Raw genomic sequence first — 19,146 nt, 5'->3', positions numbered from 1 at the left:
AATTTGAGATTTTCATTTGTTGTCATTTGTAATCATCAAAATTAAACGAAATAAACATTTGAAATATATGAGTTTGTATGTAATGTATGAATATAATATACAAGTTTCACTTTTTAAATGGAATTACTGAAATCAATCTACTTTTTCATAATATTCTAATTTTATGACCAGCACCTGTATATTTAAGCCTGCTCAGGCTTATGATAGCAGTTTGGCATTCGTGTGGCTCTGCACGTGCTCAGAATGAACGACATGACTTCAACACGTCGCAGAATCTGCTTTAAATCAGACACGCCAGGCACCTGAAACGCAGTAGACCGACGCTAACAAGCACCTTCAGGAGCGCTTCCTTCCCTCTGGTTACGACGCGGGGCTTTAGGTTCCACTTTAAGAGGCGTTAACTTGCTCCTGAAATGTTTCAGCATCCGCTTTCACTTTCACGCTCGGTCAACATGGCACCGAGCAGCTGAGAGCAGTTTTTTTTTTTTGGTTTTTATCGCCGGCCGCATCTGAAAGGCGGAGGCGGACAATAACACTTTTGCCTGTGCCTTGTGCGAGCGTGTGTCTGTTGACAAAATATCTCATGAACCACTGCACAAATTTTGGTGAAACTTTCAGGAAATATTAATTGGATATGCAACTGCAACTGATTAACTTTTGGAATCTGTTCAATTCAAGATGGCTGCCACAGCTTATCAACATTAACGAACTCAAGAAGTGCTATATTTCAGTTAGTTTTATAAAAATTATGTTAAAATATGGTGGGGTAGTAGCTGAGAGTCTTTTACAACACATACTCTGAGCGTGACACCTCATGATATTTCATGAAATTGGGAATATTAACAATATTTTTAAGGTTTGACCAAAACAACTACAACTCAGTCTAAAGCTCTGGTCAAGAGTTCAGTGGCCTGAAGGAGATGCATTCAATATGTCAAGGAAGTCATGAATATTTATTAGTGTGACTTTGCCGTTGTGACTCCATTGAAGCAAGTCATTAAGGAAGAATTATTCGATTCACCTCCGATGGAGAAGACGGACTCTGTGGGGCTCATCAGGTCTCCGTCACCTCGCCTCTAATTGGCTGTACGCTCCAATAAGTTGTCAATGTGAGCATCGATCTTCCTTAAAACTGTGCAAGTTGCGCTGTCATCGGGAAAAAATTTTGGATGCTGAATGTGGGATTGATTCAGTCGACCTCCGGCCATCAATTCCCCCTTAACCTGATCACTTGTGTCATGTAATCCAGGATTAGGGAACGCTGAACCTTTTTAATCTTGTTTGTTTGACATCTTAACCAAATCGAATGGTGTCTTGATGGATATCTAATGTAAGATTTGCCTCAATTAAGAAACGGCTCATTTGAAGATTTGCAAAAACGAAGTGACCAGAGACTCCACCTTACTACAGCCAGACCTTCATGTTTTAACATAAAGGTCAAACCAAGTGACCTCTTAAACTGAAGTCTATTGATTTTAGGTAAAGTATCAGGCACAATGTCGACTTTTATTTACCTGCTCGATTTGCAATCTGATTTTAGCGCTCTGATTTGCTTGGTCTAGGTAAATGCCAGATTTGTTTATATAGCGCATAATAAAATGAACCAAAGTGCTTTACGACTGGGTAAAAATGCACAATTGTACATAACTAGATAGTAAGAGATAATTAAAGTTTAAAAGCAACCGAGGAAAAATAAAAACTGGAATAAAAGCTTAAAGAAATGCAAACGGTGTTCTATGAAAATGTCGAATTCTACTCCAGTTGGAAACCTTAAGGGGCGATTTAAATACTCTCCGTGCAGTTTAAACCGTTCACAGCATACAAATGTGATCTATTCCACAGATTATTCCGCCGAGTAAAGTAGTGCCAGGCCGTTTAGCGCTTCAAAGTAAACTGTGCAATCTTAAAATCAATCTGGAAGTCGACCAAAAAGCCCGCCAAGACACGCCAAGACTTATGCTTTTTAAGAACAATGAGCAGCGGCGCTTTAAACAGTTTAACAATATGTGATAAAGTGATCGCAGATCGAGATACGGGGCATTAAAACAGTCTAGTCGGGAAGCCATAAAAGCATGACCATTACTTTTTTTTTTTTTTTTAGGTTTTTGACACCTTAATAGGAAAAAGCCTGACATTGCAGCACGACTCTGTGCTTTCTGTGTTTAGACGCAGTGAGATATTTACATAGCAGGCAGCCATAATGGGCAAATAAAGCGGTTTTAGTCTCTGTAATGTTCTGTTCTGTTTTTTTGCGAGGTGCGAAATCGAGAGTGACCTTAAACTTCTCATCAAGGCCGAGCACCCACACGCACACCTACGGCTCTAATGCGCTGTATTTTACACTCGTAAAAACGGGACGGGGCTGCAGATGAAACATATTCCGGCGGCCACTAGAGACGGGAAGGCAGTAAAGCAGGTGAGCACTAGTGCAGATGGCAAATAAGAGTCGTATTTTACACCTGACTGCAGATTATGTCTTTTGTGTTCATCTGATAAAACACTCTGTGATCAAACCTGGCACTTCAAGTCAAAAAAAGTAGAAAAATATCAGTAAAAGTCTAATTTTACTCGTGTGTAGTTTTCTCCGGAAGCGACATGTCATTGCGGGGCTCTTTTATTGTGTCAAGAACAATCAGATTCTTCCTGACGACACCTGTAGGAGGGTTTCAGATTTCCAGTGCCTCTCAGATTAGATCAGGTTGGACCACCTCATCATTAGAGGTGGAACGATCTTAGCAAACATTACCGGAGCAAGACCGATCATGTACGGCAGCACACCCTCCAGCCTTTGTCCTTTAGCATTCCCCGCACACAGCTGTGGCCCTGTCACAGAGGGGTGATTAAAGGTGTGCTGGTGGCTGTTCCTCCAGAGTCCCTCCCTCTGCAGCTCTGTGTCAGCCGAAGAGGCCTCCAGTTTTGACCTGATTGAAAAATTTGGTGCCCTTGCTGCTATTTTCTTTAATTTGATATGCTTTACACTCATTTCAGCAAAGAGAAACCTGTTTAAAAGGCAAAGTATTTGAAAAAATATTGCCTTTTTTGTCTCGGAGAGTTGATTTGTCACTCTCCGCCCTTAGATTATTTGACCTTCCCCTTTTCCTATCTTGCCAGTTTGCATGTATACATTATAAATTTGAATTTAAACCCCTTTTTGTTGTCGGTTTGCTTCACCATCAATCAAAATCCATCTCAGCTTCAGCAAAAAGAAGTGCTATTAATACTTTTTCAATTATTTTATATACCCTAACAGAGAAATCCAGCTTATTAGTGCTTATTTATTATTTATTATTATTATTATTATTTTCTTTGCAACTAGTAGTTCAAAATAACAATTTCCTGTTTGTTGTTGAATGCACCATCAGCAAAGCCACAATAGCTAAAAACAACCTGTAAACTTTGCTTAATTTAAACCAATTGAAATAATTTTTTTTATCAGTAGCCTTTAAGAGATGATGTTGGTTCCACCCTGGTTCGATCGTGGCTTTGGTTTTTTTTTTTGTCAATTTGTCTTTTTTTTTTTCTCTGGCAGAACTGTTTGCAGGCAGTCAACAAGCTGCATGTCGAACAAGCTGAGTACATTTTGAAGCCTTTATTAAATGAGTAAATTCTCCCAGCTGTCTCTAGTGTCTTTGTTGCAGTAAAGTGTCATTAATTTTTACTGTAAAGAGGAGCTGTAGGGGGAAAAAAAACAAACTCTAGTAGCCACTAGCAAGTCTGGATCAGTTCAAATGGTCCATGTTGACTTCAAAAGGGGCTTTAAAGTCTTTGAGGAAATGAGCTGCATTATAGAACATCCTATGGTCTTTTTTGAAAGAAAATAAACTCTTATTATAAACACAACAGTTTGTCTTTCTGTCCTCGTGATCTTTGGTTGTCGTTGGCACTCTTCCACTGACCTAGTAACACAAAAAAGGCTCAGAAGTGTTTTTTTTTATCACCGTACTTTCCTGTTGGTCACCGTGACGCCTCAAACAACAGATGACATCTCTAACCAAAGGCAGCTCTGTGGATCCCCCCCACCCCACCCCATGTAAGGGGGTAGGGGTTTCACAAATAGGCGCTCCGGCCATTGTGAGCATGGTTCTGGCCCAGCGTTGCTGGCTGTCTTGTGGGGAAAGGCTGATTGTTCGGCTATAAATAGCCGCCCTGATCGTTGAGTTTGACTGGGATCTGTGGATCAGCTCGTAGAGGAGACTGCAGGCTTTAATACTCCAACATGTGGGCGGCTGTGCATTAGTATGTGCTTCTTTGGGGCCCATTCTCGTCTGTATAACCTTTTTCTTGTTGTTTAAAACATAAAAACAAGCTTTATAGGTAGCACAGGCAGTAAGTGGGTTGGGTTTAAAGAATAAGATTGGTTTAATTTTGAGGCCTGATTCCCATTTTGGTCATTTTCTTTTTTTTTTTTTATAATTTAGTGACAAGCTGCCGCCATGTCGAACCTTGTTTTGTTTAATGTCCACACGGGTGTTTGTGAGTGGGCAAAGAGTGCACAGCCAGTGGCGCAAAACAACTCCGGTCTTTGTTGCACTGATGGAAAGAACAAGAACGGGGTTGTTTCAGTTCTGTCAGCCTCCTTTTAGTTGCACTGCACACCCACACACTGAGCCATGACCAATTGCACCACATTCATTGGCTATGACTTCAGTAGCCACGGCATTGCCAGTGTCTTTGGTTTGCACGCGCACGTGTTTGTCTGAGTGCGTGCTTGTATTCGAGAGTACACTGGCACACTTTTTTCTTTTTTTTTTTTACCACCGTCCTTCTGCTTCTGCCAGGAATGTGGCTGAAAAGGCAGAGGCTCGAGCTCTGTCTGCTGTTGCTTTCTCTCTCGATAAGTTGCTTTCTGTGTCCTTGCGATAATACCTTGCACACATGCCTTTTTTTTTTTTTTTTTTTCTCCCTGCGTGCTTTATAACACACACAAGCACTTTGGCATCAGCTATTTTTAATCAGTGTTGAGAGTTGGACGGAAATGCTCTTTCTGATCTATCCCAACATGAAAAAGGCTGCCAGCTGCTGTCTGTGGCATATAGAGCTCTCATAGATGACAAATTCTGACCCTAGCTGAATTAAAATTTACGGCTTTGGTATCTTGCGGTGATTCTGGCAGCAGTGACATAAATCGCAAAAGTAGTTAGGGTAAGGGAGTGCTATGACGTGTTGACTTAATGACATTGGAGGTAAAATACTTTATGCTAATGACTGTCTAAATTTATCTTGTAGAAACACACAGACAGGAGCCCACCAGTGTCACCGAGTAAGGCTTGATTCAGGAGGCTTCCTGCAGAAAGGCACTATTTTAGTCTCTTGGTGCTAAATACAGACCGTGCATGAGGATAGGACAGACGACTACTATTTAGGAAAAGTAATATTACTCCCGTAGAGTGTTTGTGTGTGTGAGAGAGAAATGATTGGGTGTATAGTAGCAATAAAAATTGTTGCAAAGCAAAAAGCTCTCCTATAAAAAAAAGAATTCCTGCACTAACATGAAGCTGATTGCACTTAATAAACCAGTTTTATTAGGATGATTTTTTTTCTTCTTAGTTTCATAATCAGACACAATTTGCCACATGAACTGAGCTGAATTTGTGTGACTTTTCCTCTTAGGTTAGTTTGGCATCTTCCCACCATGATCCGCTAAGGTTAACCAGGTGGCCTTAAACTTGCTAGACATCAGCGAAGTGAGTTTTTGTTTTTAGCAAGTAGCCCGGCTGAGTTAACAGCATGGCCTTTTTTCGTTTTTATGGACAAGCAAAGCAAAGATGACGGCTCTCCAACATGAAATCTCCAGCTGATGAGTTAGATTAAAACACGAGCTGAAGGTGGAGCCAGAAAGTGTCTGCTTGACGTTGCATTAAAACTAATTATTTAGATGGAGAGAAAACGCCTGTAATAACTGTGGTACATTCCTCCAACCCTGCAGGTCCTTTATTTTACACCCCTTCACATGTGTAGAGTCACAGTCGTGTTCCACGTGGTAATGAGCTTTAGGAAGCTGGCTTATCTTTGTCTTCCACTGCATTTAAAACATTTCCTCCCTCGCTCTCAGCTTTTTTTTTCTTTCCTCCGCCCTCTGCTTGTCCGTGTGTTAGTCTATAATGTATCTTCTTAAAGCTGAGCTGAGTCTTTTCCCAGTTGCCTGGAGGAACTGTCGGACAGCTTATTGCTAATCACTCAGTTAGCAACTCCCAGCCATGAAAATATCCATGTTGTCGCAGCGAGACATGTTGATTGGTAGTTGGATAAAGGGAAAGCCCAATGAAGACAACCGATAGACGGTGGTGGGGTTTCAGCTGAAGAGCGAGATGAGGGGTGCCTGGAAAAATGCAGCGGCAAGTTCCCAAACCCACCTTCGTTTTTGTTGTAACTGCATGAAATTATTGTCAAACACCCAGTCATAACCTGAAGTCCTTCACAGTTTTTGGTGCGCATTTATTCTCATCACTGATAGTTTGTGTTTGAGTGTGTGTTTGTGTGTGTTTGTTACTGAAATATCTCATGAACTTCTAGCCAAATTTAATAAAACTTGCAGAAGGTAACCATTGGATGTACATCTACAACTGGCTGTTTTGAGTCAACCCAATTCAAGATGGTTGACACAGCCAAACTGACCTTAAAAATGCAAAAGCTTGGCTATAAGTCAGCCAATTTTACAGATATTGACTTAAAATCTGGTGTGGTAGTAGCTGAGATCAACCCCCAAGACATACTATGAGATTTAAACAACTAAGCATAGATCTTTGTTTAAAGGTTTGCCTATAAGTATTTAGAGTCAACTCTGTCTGTTTGTTAGCAAACTATCTCATAAACCCCTCCGATTTCTTAATTAAACCTTCAAAAAGTAATCCTTGCATGTACATCTACAGATCATTAACTTTTAGAGTCAATCCAATTCAAGATGGCTGTTGGGGATTTTCTAAGTTACCCAACCTAAACAAAGAATCACACAGAGAGAGAGTAAATTGTTTATAGGATACTTCTGCAAAAGGAGAAGTCACTCGAGCAACGACCTTTTGGGTCAAACTCCAGCGAGTTCTGAAGTCCTGTAGCATCAGCATCTTTTTATTAGAAACAAGGAATGAAATCGGTCAGGACCGGTTCTGCCACACAGATTAATCAAACAAACAGAACTTACAGCATGTAGTGAAACATTCTGTCTATCAATCCTGATACAAAGATTATCAGAGGTACAGTGACGTTACTTGGGTGATTGGCTGGTCTACTTAGATAATTTACTGGCCTTCTTAGATGATTTGCTGACGCCTGTAAGCACGATAAAATGTAAACATGATACAAATGAACTCAATTAATATCTCTGACATCTGGTGTGACACGTGGGCATGTTTTGCACATAAACACAAAGGCTGGTAATATTGAAAAACCCTAACAATGGCCACCACAGGTAACTATTTGGAGGACTTTTTGTCCAAAACTCTGCCATGAAAGGTGGTGGGCAATATTCAGTCCTTCCTGGAATGTCAGGCCTTGAATGTCTTTGGGATTTTATTTTTTTGCAGAACGTTTATTGAAAAGCAGCGTTTTTCTTCTTTTCCTTTAACATCTCCAACTTTTCTGCAGCACAGACATAATTCTGCCTAACATCTGAAACGATGAGAGCGCTGTACCCAGAGGTGAAGTTGACTTCAGAGGGAATCAATAATGGAAGACGGGATCCATTTATTATAAATGAAGAAGAAAAAAACCCCAACTAACTCTGGTAACGTGTCTGTTCAATAAACACAAGTCCTGTCACTAGTTACAGTCAGAGTTTCACCACATTTAGCCTCATGCCCTAATAAGGGTCCTCTTCAGGTACGTCATGGGACTTATGTGGAGGACATCTTAAATCACATGATGTCATGGTGTCATGGCTCGGGGAAATTTCACATCTGTGTGTGAAGTTTAGCAGGTTCAGTTTTAGCAGGTCTTGCTGTGGGCGCCGATTGAGCAACTGGTGATTCATTTCTCACATGCTAGCATTGATCAAAGGTTTACACAGTAAATCAAGCCAAAAATATTACATGCACACACCTAACTTCAGCAGCTTTAGCCGCAACGATATGTGTTGAACACTAAGTTTGAGATTCATTTGTTTAAAAAGAAAATAAAAATGTGCCAACCTCCCAGAAATTTAGTTTACAACTCTCTTGTTGCCTTATAGATGGAAAAACTGTCATGATTGGCGCAATTACTGGAAGGAACAGGGACAGGAACTTTCATGTTATAAAATCAAATCCTCTTAATGGATGGAGCTGAGTTTTCATTTCATCAAAAGGAGCTCAACTACATCAGTTCAATTCGTAATGTTTCATTAAAAGCTTAATCCATCGTTTCTGACAGTTTCTTAGCCAGAGCTTTTGCCCGACGGACAGATCTGAAGGAAGTCATTAAGAGCTCCAGTTCTGCGTTGGCTCGAACAATACAGTTCCTCTGTTACACCCCTTCCACTTAGCCTCATGAAATTCCTTCCTTTACAGAGCTGATATTCAGGGACCGGCTGATTTCATGCTGTTTCAAAGACTAATGTTGTAGACGTTTCCCTTTGGTATGAAGGCATTTAGTTCTCTGTGAGAGACATCTACCCATGTTTGTTTTTGTTGCTGTGGAGGCTCACAGCGAAGCTCGATTCCTTCTGAAATTATCGTCGGGTCTAATTTGGGTTCTTTTAAATTTACCCAGGGTATGACTGTGCCTGAAACTAGGCCTACCTACTGTATTATTCATGACTGAATAATAGAAATATCAGACTGTGTCAAGTAAGATGCAACTTTTTACTGGCACGGAGCTGGGTTGGCTTGTTTTCTGTTGATCATTAACAGACATTTATGACTGTGAACCGGCTTTCGGAAACCATAGAAACACTGTCTGCAGCTAAAATTGCACAGCTTCATAGAAAAAAACAAAACAAAATAATAACATGTGGCCAGCAGGTTGAGTTTTGTTTGCTTTTACCTTCTTTTGGTGTGAGGCTCAGACAATGGGACCTGCCCGGGGTTATTTGTCTCAGCCTTTCCTGCTGGATGTTTGTTAGTTGTCTTCACATTTGGCCCAGTGGCGTTTCATACAATGGAGGAGCAAGCTACCAGAACACTTGTTGACTTTCATGTGCTCTGCTTTTACCTTTTGTGTACATGGACAAATAACCCCCCCCCATCTTTGGATGATAAACACCATCTGATGTGTGACACGCTGGCTAGTGACTTGCAGGACCTGTGTACTTTGGGCTATATCTGTCCCTCTCCCTTTCCTCTCATTAATCATGCAGGATCCATAGATAATGGATGGTGCTCATGGTGTCTTGAGCCTTTCACTGCTTCCAGCCAGACGGGTCTGTTAACATGACCTATATACTGTACATTGGTGAGCCATTGTATGTTTAGACATGCATGACCTGATGTGACATCCAACAAACAAGGGCTTAGTGAATAAGTGTCCATGTTATCTTACGTTACCTTTCAGTCACTTCTGCATTTTCTGTGTTTGTTTTCGTTAAAGACAGTTCTTTTTTTTCCTCTCTTTACACTTTTGAAGGTTTGTGTTAGTGTGATTAATAGCCAGGCCACATGGGAGACATAGATGCTTAACAGTAAGTTGAACATCATCCCTGAGTCATCGCTGTTTATGCTGACTGGACATATGCAGACCTAAACACAAACACAACACTGTGAATTCCTGCAGTTATATCAGATGATGTGAATCAAAGACTGGTTTGGTGGGCTGTGGCCGTGCTGGTTGCAAAACACCTTGGCTTAGCAATTCCATCACATCAGTAGGATGTAATGTACATGTTTTTTTTCTGTTGTGAATAACTTTTACCACATCAAATTTTTACTCAATATTTGTAACAGCGACTGAGTTACAGCCATTCAGAGACATTATGAGATGAAAGAAGCTTTCAGGCTTCTTCTCTAACCCAGGTTTGGATTGTCATGCAGCATCTTACAGCAAAACTCATGCCCCTCATGTTCATAAGACTACATTGCCTTTCAGAATGTGATATTTCAGAACACTGACGGAGGCTGGTGGCCTTGCCCTTGTGCCTCTCTGTGCAGGTTAACTTTGTGGCGTGCCAGCTGTTCGCCCTGCTGATGGCCGTGTGGTTTCGGATCTACCTCCACCCCAGTAAAACCAGTCCCTTCGTCAGACATGTGGTGGCAACTCTGTTGGGCCTTTACTTGGCTCTCTTCTGTTTCGGCTGGTAAGTCACTCCCTCTGTATATCCCACAGCTCTGTTCTTGTCATCACCCTGTCATCCCTGCTCCTTCCTTCCTTCCTTCCTTCCTTCCTTCCTTCCTTCCTTCCTTCCTTCCTTCCTTCGCCTCCTCCATCAGAATGTCTTCCTACAGCATTCTCTTTATCTCTTATCTTTGTGCCATCTTGAATACATTTCTAATTGCTTCTAGGTTCTTATCAAGGTTTAGTGATTGGTCTAAGTTATGTAAGGTTATATAATGACATGTTACACACTGTCCATTTTTCCTCCGTCTGTTACTTTGTCTTTATTAGTCATACTATGTTTTCCTGAATGCTTTTTCACAATCCTCATGTAATTTGCCCGAGCATCTTAGCTATAGTTGAATTTAATACCCAAGCATTCAAAGAGTTGATGTAATGCCCAACTGATATCCAATTAAAGCACTATTGCTCTGTAATAAACACCCCACCAGACATCTAACCCTTTTAAAGTGCTGCTATTGTTAAAGTCTATAGGCGAGTAGGTATAATAAGATATCCCGGCCATCACGTAGAAGGAAATTCTCGCTCTGTAACGCGTTACCTGGTCCTCACAGAGACGGTTCATGTTGCACAATTTAGCCCTCTGGCGCTGAGCCTCTGTTGGATAATATTTGTTGTGAAAATAATACTGTCTCCTCGTTAGTGTCACCTACAAAAGCGTTGACTAATTAATACATAAATAAAATCGTAAAATCATCCTTTGTCTGTTTTATGTTTTTACTATTTTGTAGAAGTTTAAGTAATTGTTAAAGATAACATTTTTTATGATTGTTTTCACATATCTGCAGTTGTAAACAACAAAAGTTAAAACCTGGACATGGTATGTTTTGAAGAACAGTGGCTGATATCTATGAGCCCCACATCTAGGTAATAATGGGAGTTTTTCTTGGAAAGGAAATGAAACGCATGATTTGTCATTAAGCACGAGTAGAGTGACTTTGCAGAGCTGTGAGTGGGCCTTCTCCGATTTGGCAAATGAACAAGCATTGTGAAATTCTTAGAAAAACACAAAAAGGAAAAAAAAAATCCCCTGATCCTTTCTTTAATGTATTCCATCTACTGCCAGGCGCCACTGGAACACAATATATTCTCTCTTCACCTGTCTGTGCGGCCAAAAAGTTATGGTTGTTTGGTCTACATTTCTTGAAAGAGATAACATTACATAGATAATAAACTGATTTTTAAAATTCTTGGCTTAGTGCACCTAGAAAGGTCTATAAACTGTGCTTTCAAAGGGGAATGGGTAGAGTTAGGTTTTTGTCAATACTGGTACTTGTTTTTTTATTGCTCATCAATATTGATTGATACTATCACAGATACAGCATTATATTATGCAATATATTACAAGAGCATAAATACAAAAGTATTTGTGAAATAAGATAACAGTCAAACATAAACTACTGTACTGTTGAAACACTGATATGTGTGATCTCAGATACATGGTAGGTCAGAGTTTTCTGTTTTTTTATTTTACTGATTGTTTTTATCTTTTTTCTTTCCCTCTGAGCTGCCACCACAGCTTGAAATCTTTTTTTTGTTTGCTGCTGTAACTGGACTGAGCTAAGAAAACACAAGTGCGAGGCCGTGTTGCAATTTGCAAACAAAACTGGAAACGGAGAACTGAAGTAGACATTTGCAATGCATCATGTTACTTTTACTTTTAAGCATTGTTTCCCAACAACTTTGCATTTAGCAATTAATGATAAATCGTTAGCAGTTAGCTACGGAGCATCATTGCATCATTAGATTATTTTTGGGAACCGAACACAGAAAGTGTGGCCATGGTTATATTCTGAAGACAGCAAATGGTCCAAAAAATGTAAAAAAGCCAAAAGTAAACTGTTAGCCTAATTATGACAAATAGATAATGAATGTCTTTTGTCCTTGGAGCTATACCATTTCATAACTGGTATTTAATTTGAACTAAATATGGAAAATAGTCTTTATAAAAAACTATTAGTCTTTATAAAAGGTTTCAGTGTCACAGCTGACTGTAGGCCCTCTTCCTACAGATAGTGGAGAGTGTTGGTTTATTTTAGGATGTATTCCTCTCTGCCAAGCACAAACACTTCTCACTTCTCTCTGAATGGCTCTGAAGAAAACCCATTGTTGAGCAGCTGGAATGTTAAAAGGGAAGAAGTTTGATTGGAAACTTAAGGACAGATTAACATGCTTGTTGAAATCACTCCAGGCAAGTTTCATTTTCTTTTTCCCCTCCCTTCCTCATTCTTAGCTTCCTACTTCTTTAAAGCGCCCCCCTTTCTTTTAATTGTTATTTTTAGTGGCGTTAATGTAATTCAGCCACACTACGCTCTCATGTTCTCCGCCCGCTTCTGTCCTCGTCCTCCTTGTTGACTCGCTTCTAACACAGTGTGGCATCTCTCCTCTCCTGGAGGGCTTGACGTCGGTAGGATCACGCACACACTGCGTTCTGGTAATTTGTGTGTTTGTGCGCAATCTGTGCCCTCCTCTGGTTCGCAGCGGGACCAGAAGTGGATATTTATAGTAGTATTTGATCATGTGTACACATTTCTTTACCTTAATGATGTGATATTACGAGCTGCACAGCTAAAAAGCATGGAAGCTAATTTGGAACATGGTATGATAATTATCGTCACACTCCTGTCTTCTGACTCACTGGGAATAACACATTTGTGGTTAGAAAGGTCTAGTCTCACATAACTGCTGATATGACAGCAGTTTAGTAACAGATGGCGAAGCAGGATGTGAATATTTAAATACAAGAGTTAAAAAAAAGGATCTGATAGTCTGGTATAAGGAAGTGTGTTTATGCATATATAGAGAGAGACACACACATACATACATGTATAAAAGAAAGATTATCTAATCAGTGGTGTGTGTGTTTCTGCAGGTATTCCCTTCACTTCCTGGTTCAGAGCGGCCTGTCCTATGGCGTGATGATTTTTGTCAGCCTGGAGCACATGCACAAGTAAGAACTCAAAAATGCAACTATTCAAAGACTTTTTATTCAGTTTCTCTCATAGAGAAGCCTAAAACTGAACTTTTTTGAATTTTCTTACGTAATTTATTTGTTTATTTTCCTAATCAATATATAAGATCATCAAAGGTTCCGTTCTATTTATCTCTTATCTCTGCCTTTTTATATGTTTGCCTTTCTGTGTGAGATTTGTCAGCCTGGGTTGAAATGACACTGATTATTTCCTCTTGGCTTTCATCTGTGCCCGTGGCTCAATAAGATGACTGCGCGCACACACACACACAGACACAAAAGCTCAAACAACTGTCCTTGTCAGGTTGTCGCATTGACTTTAACTCAACATGTTTAGCCTAACCCTAACTTTGATCTTAGAAATTTAGAAATTACTTCTTTTTTTTTTTCCTTATTTGGTCCATGCTGGTCCCCTCAAGACCAGTAATTGTACCGGAAAAGGTCCTAACAATCAAACAAAAACACGCACACTCATTCTCACTTCGCCACATATGTTATTTTAAGTATAATTGTGTTAATTTGCCTCTGAGAAATGGGCTCTAAATAGATGCAAGGCCCACATTAATCACAACAACAACTGCTCTCGCAAAGAGAGGATTCATAATTCAGTGATGAAATTAAAACAACAGCTTGATGGGATCCTGACTTCAGGCAAAGTTTTGCATCATACTTATTTTAAGTTTAACCGCTCGGCTCATCACATGATTGTTTGGTCGAGACTATTTTTCCCCTCTTCATTTAAGGGGATCTGAAGGTTAAGTGTGTCTGCTTCCTCTCATTGTGGTTCTTAAAAAAAAAAAAAAACAGCTAAAAAATGAACACAAAACGCTGTCTTTGCTTTTGAAGTGTGCGTGGCGCCTGAGATGAAGGTGCAGGTCCAGGAAGAGAGCCCGAGCCGGGGACACTCTGACATGTTGATGTTTGCTGAGGCCATTGAACCCCCCCCTCCTGCCTCACATTTTTGCCTAACAAATGACTTCCTACAGCGACAGGTTGAGATTTAACCGCCGGTGCGTGCTTTGGCCTTCTGAATCTACACGTCGTTCCAGTGTTTAACCTCCGACCTTTGCTCTTTGAACTGCCTTTAACGTGACTGCATAGGTAGCTCAAATCATTCTATATCACCATAAGATATGCTGTCCTCTCTCCAATCTTATCTGCCCGTTAAGTCTTTTTTTTTTTTTTTTTTTTTGAAGTTGTTAATGTTATATTTGTGCACCACTCTTGGCTGACTTTGGCATAACTTTACTGTCTCCATTTTTTTAACGGAGGCAGCCAACCCTTGCAGGGAATGTGTTCAGTTAGATCTTCCAGCTTTACAAAGCTGCAAAAAAAAAAAAAAAAAAACTTTTCTTTCTCTATTGTGGGAATTGAATGCAGCCAAGGCTAAGCCTGGCTCTAGGCTGATTACAACCAAACGGAGTGGGTCTAGTCATATTTCATACCGCTCACTCCTCTCCTCACTGCTCCATCTGTCCCGCTCACCTGTGAGAAGCGGCGAAAGCGGGAATCTTCTGGACGCTTCTCTGCTTCTTTACGTGTGAACGCAGCACGGCCTGCTGGTTGGCGGCAAGGACCAAAACAGAACCCTGTAAAATGATCAGATGTGGTGGAACCAATGGGTTAGACCGTGAAGGAACTGCAGTCAGACTCTTGAAGCAAAACTAGTACTACTGGGAGAGTCATAACAGAAAGAATACTGAGTCCGACCGCAAAAGAAAACAAGCGTTTCGACATAACTTAAATCGAGCTTGACGGCAATGTTCTCAAAGCCTTTATTTTCTGTTTCAGATCTAATTTAACGCAGGACATACAAAAAATTGTATTGTTTTAATACTCAAAATTAAAGAAGCATGTTAAATGTTCATGTTTTTTTCATTGACTTTATTAGTCTTTTTGTTAGTATCCTATCACAGAGACAATTCCAGCCAGTGTGGTGCTCAGAGGGGACTGCTAGGTTAAAAATCAAGTTCCATCTCCAACAGAAATAAAATAATACTGGCTCTTATTGTGACGGTGACATGCGTCTTAATTTTTACCTCCCAGTTGTGTTTAAGGCCAGATGGAAGTTTCCACTGAATCTGTGCCGATGTTTGAGCAAACAAGCAGCGTTCCTCAGGGCACGCCCAGAAACCTCCTTTTTTTTTAATATTATTTCTTTATGAGATGCCTTCCTCCTTTTGTCTCAGACTCTATCAAATATATCAAGGGGAAAAATAATAGAACGTTGTGTTTCAAGCTGTGAATTGCTCAGACACAAATCATTTTGATAAAGATGACGGGATCCTTGCTGGGATCACTGCAGATAGAACAGAGGAAACTCTTACAGCTCAGGTTCTGTGATAACTGCAGGGCTGCAAGGAACGAAATTAAAAAAAAACAACTTATGTTTAGTTGAAGATTCCTTTGGGCTGGTTCGAGATTTTCTTTTGAAATTCCCTTAAATATTAACCTTCTCTTCAGTGGGTTTTCATTATCGGCTTCAAGAATGTGTCAAAAGTCTAAGAAAAAGTTTACGGAAAGCAAATGAAAAAGGGTGACTTTTGCCTTGTATTTCTCATGTAAATCTGAATTCTTTTCTCAAACTCTATGGCTCGTTTGCCTCAATACTGGGAGCAACTTGGACCCAAGTTAACAAGCTCTTGGGTCTACAGCTTGGATCTCACTGATCTGTGACCGCTGGTAACTAGTCGGAGGCACAAAATTGTGAAACGATCTGCAAAATGGGCCTTGGAATCACACTGTAGTGACGCAAAATGTGGGCCAAAATCTACCACGGGTTTACAAATGACTGTTGAGCAAATTATTTTGTCACAATTTAGTCTTAAATGCGTTTTAATGTTTTTGCAGTTTTGCAGCGCTTTCAAGGAGCCTGGAACGCCAGATTTGTTTTTATGTTTTCCATTCGTCCCATTTTAGTACCATTCGCATTAAGCGGACTACAAATGGAAATTATCTTTAAAAAAAAGAGAATTATTGTCTTTTATTTCATTTTGATGTGAAGCACCTTGTGATTTATATCTTGAGGGAGGCTTCTAATAAAATGTACTTATTATTTATTGTATTTATCACTAAGTAGTTTTAAAAGTGAGTTTAATATCTTAGTTGTGGTCATGACTGAGTTTAGATTCCTTTTTTTTATATACTTTTGTTAAACATTCAGTCTTTAGGTTCCCAACCACTTCTGATCAGCTGAGTACTTTATATTTATTCAACAATAAGAATCAGATTGTAGGAAATAATGTCCCAGACAGTTTTGTTCAACATTTTAAATGATGTGTTTCTTAGTTTTATAAATTCAAAACACAAATGTGTTGGAACATTTTAAACAGCTATTCAAGAATAAGTCAGAAAGCAATCAAAGTGAAGACAGAGGAAGTTGAATCGTCCAAAGGCAACAGTCAGAAAGGTCAGAAAACTGCTTGATGTTTCTTGTGCAGAAACGCTGTATCGATCCATAAATGTTCTCTGTCGGTGAACGGTTGATCCGAAAATAGGATCGCCGCTGCAGAGAGCCACGTAGTCTCCCAATTTGGGCAGGATGCTGAGAAATGTTTGGTGAATGGTCATGCCCTCGGCAGCGATTCCAAGAGTGGGCTGAATGCAGGCATGGAAAACCCAGAGCACATTAAAGGACTGCCTAATGATCGTCTCCTGTTTACATTTCTTTATCTGTGGGTTTTGCGGTTATTAGTGTGTAGTCTGCATTCAGATGAACCCTCTGAAAATTCCCTCCCCTTTGAGTATCGTTGTGGGTTATATTCAATGAATTTGTTCCCAGTTTGGCAGTTTTAAATCGGGTGATGTCTTGTCTTTGTTTGGTTTAATCAGCTTTTACAATCAAAAAGCTTTATTGTATCTTTTGTCTTTAAGATGTGCTGTATTCCTCGTCAGAACAACACAATCCAATTATTGTTGGTAGCAAAAGGGATGCTATCTAGCTAGCTTTTAGTCTTGGGTTGACTCTACAGCAGCTTTGTATTTCAGCACTGCTCCGGCCTCGGTGTTTCTGATGAAAGACAGCGTTGTCCTGAGTCGTCTTCCATGAACAATGTTGTCTTATTTGTGCTTCTTTGTCGCCCGCCGCCAAAAAGTCGAAGGCGGACAGTAATGTTTACCTGTTGTCTGTTATCAAAGTATCTCATGAGCCACTGGACAAACCCAACATGATTCAAGATGGCTGCCATAGACAGCTGCCTTTAAAAACCACCAAAATGGCTGTAACTCCACCAATTTTGCACATATTGACAAAAAATCTTACGTAGCAGTAGTTGTGACCGATCCCCTATCCATATTGTGAGCTTTGACTGATTGTTCAATATCTGTTTAAAATTTTGCCATTTAACTACTTAGGGACAACTTTCTGTTAGCAAAATATCTCATGAACAACTGGGTGGGATTTAATGAAACTTTCAGGAAGTAATCACTGGATATACTTCTTCAACTAATTGACTTTTAGAGCCAGTCAGATTCAAGACGGCCACCACAGCCAAGTGATCTTAGAAAACACAAACGTGGCTCTAACTCAGTCAGTTTTTCAGATATTGAACTAAAATTTGTTGTGGTTGTAGCTAAGAGTCATTCACAACACATATGCTGAGCATGACATTTCAGAATATTGTGAGACATTATGTATACCAGCTAAAACTCTGTCCTTTGTCATCCTAAATTAATCTCAGTTTAAAACAATAAGCATGCATTCCTTCAATGACTCCTAAGTGTTTAATTATAACCATTTTTTGAACTTCTATGCTGTTGTTCTGTTGTGTTTAAAAAAAATAATTTAAAAAAATTGACAGCTTTTTCTATTTTTCCACATGTGAACATTTAAAATACAGACTCACAGTAGTATGTTTTCCTTTTCTGTGCAGGTACTGTTTCATTGTGACACTTGGCTATCTGATATTGTGTCAAATCACAAGAGTCTACGTTTTTGACTACGGCATGTACTCTGCAGACTTCACAGGGTAAGCTCATCGAACATCACAAATAGTTTTTTCTTTTAAACATTATTTGAATGGCATACGAAGCATACGTTATGCAAACAGAGGCTACATTTGCAGTACGAGTGGAGGGGGGGAGAGCGAGTCACACGGCTCGGCCCTGTTCACTCACAGACGTTGACGGGGACCAGAGTTTGTTTTGGTTGGTTTCAACTCCTCCAGACTGTCTGACAATTCAAGCAGACAGCCTGCGCTCCCAGCAGGGTGGGGGTGGGCTGTTGCTAGGCAACCCAATGCAAACCCATACAGCCTCTGTGACGGCAAACACTCGCTCCTAAGCTTTTTTTTTATTTATTTATTTTCCCCCGTCCATCTGTTTTGCTTGAAAATGTCAAAATTCACGTGCTGTTCTGAATGCCAGCCTGATCCTTAACCCCCCCCCCAAGTTTTTACTCTTTATTTTAATTTGATGCACCCAGCTTTCACATGTAAAGCTATTCAGTAACGTGCCGATGCATGCATTTGCAAAAAAAGAGCCTTATACGTTTTAAAGTCAGAGCAGACCACATAATATCAGACCACAAATTATTAAACGCATCCTGCTTTGGTGGCGAACAAGTTCACGGTGTCAACACAGATGCAGATTCGGGTCTTCAGAAAAGAAAACACGAAGAGCAAGAGAAGCTACGGAAAGTAAAAAAAGGCCTGTAATTATCTGGGAGGAAGCTTCCTCCCGTTGTGACGATACAGCAGCAACTGGTAGTGTTACTGTTATTACTGAATAAATTGGCATTTAAGGCCATTAGTTGAGTAATGCAATCAAAAGCTAAACTAAATGAACGTACTGCGAGGAGGTTAATTGGATAACTTGTTGAGTAACTCCTAAAAGTCAATGACTAACCGTATACATAAGGATTTTAAATAAAATGAAATAAAAGGGCAAAATATTTATAGATTTTTGTCACATTTTACCTATATATATATATATATATA

General features: G+C 39.9%; 1 protein-coding gene across 1 annotated transcript in view; it reads left to right on the top strand.

The window, feature by feature from the left end:
* The window catches only part of mboat2a (membrane bound O-acyltransferase domain containing 2a), a 35,144-nt gene that overhangs the window by 7,375 nt on the left and 8,623 nt on the right, over positions 1-19,146 (top strand). The window contains exons 2-4 of the mRNA XM_017414495.3: positions 10,056-10,201; positions 13,112-13,189; positions 18,082-18,177. Of these exons, the coding sequence (XP_017269984.1) occupies positions 10,056-10,201; positions 13,112-13,189; positions 18,082-18,177 (320 nt within the window). The remainder of the gene's footprint in view (positions 1-10,055; positions 10,202-13,111; positions 13,190-18,081; positions 18,178-19,146) is intronic.

The sequence above is a fragment of the Kryptolebias marmoratus genome, linkage group LG10 (genome assembly GCF_001649575.2).
Source record: "Kryptolebias marmoratus isolate JLee-2015 linkage group LG10, ASM164957v2, whole genome shotgun sequence".
NCBI classification, from domain to species: Eukaryota; Metazoa; Chordata; class Actinopteri; order Cyprinodontiformes; family Rivulidae; genus Kryptolebias; species Kryptolebias marmoratus.
The sequence above is the reverse complement of the archived record's forward strand: the minus strand, read 5'-3'. Positions and strand labels throughout refer to the sequence as shown.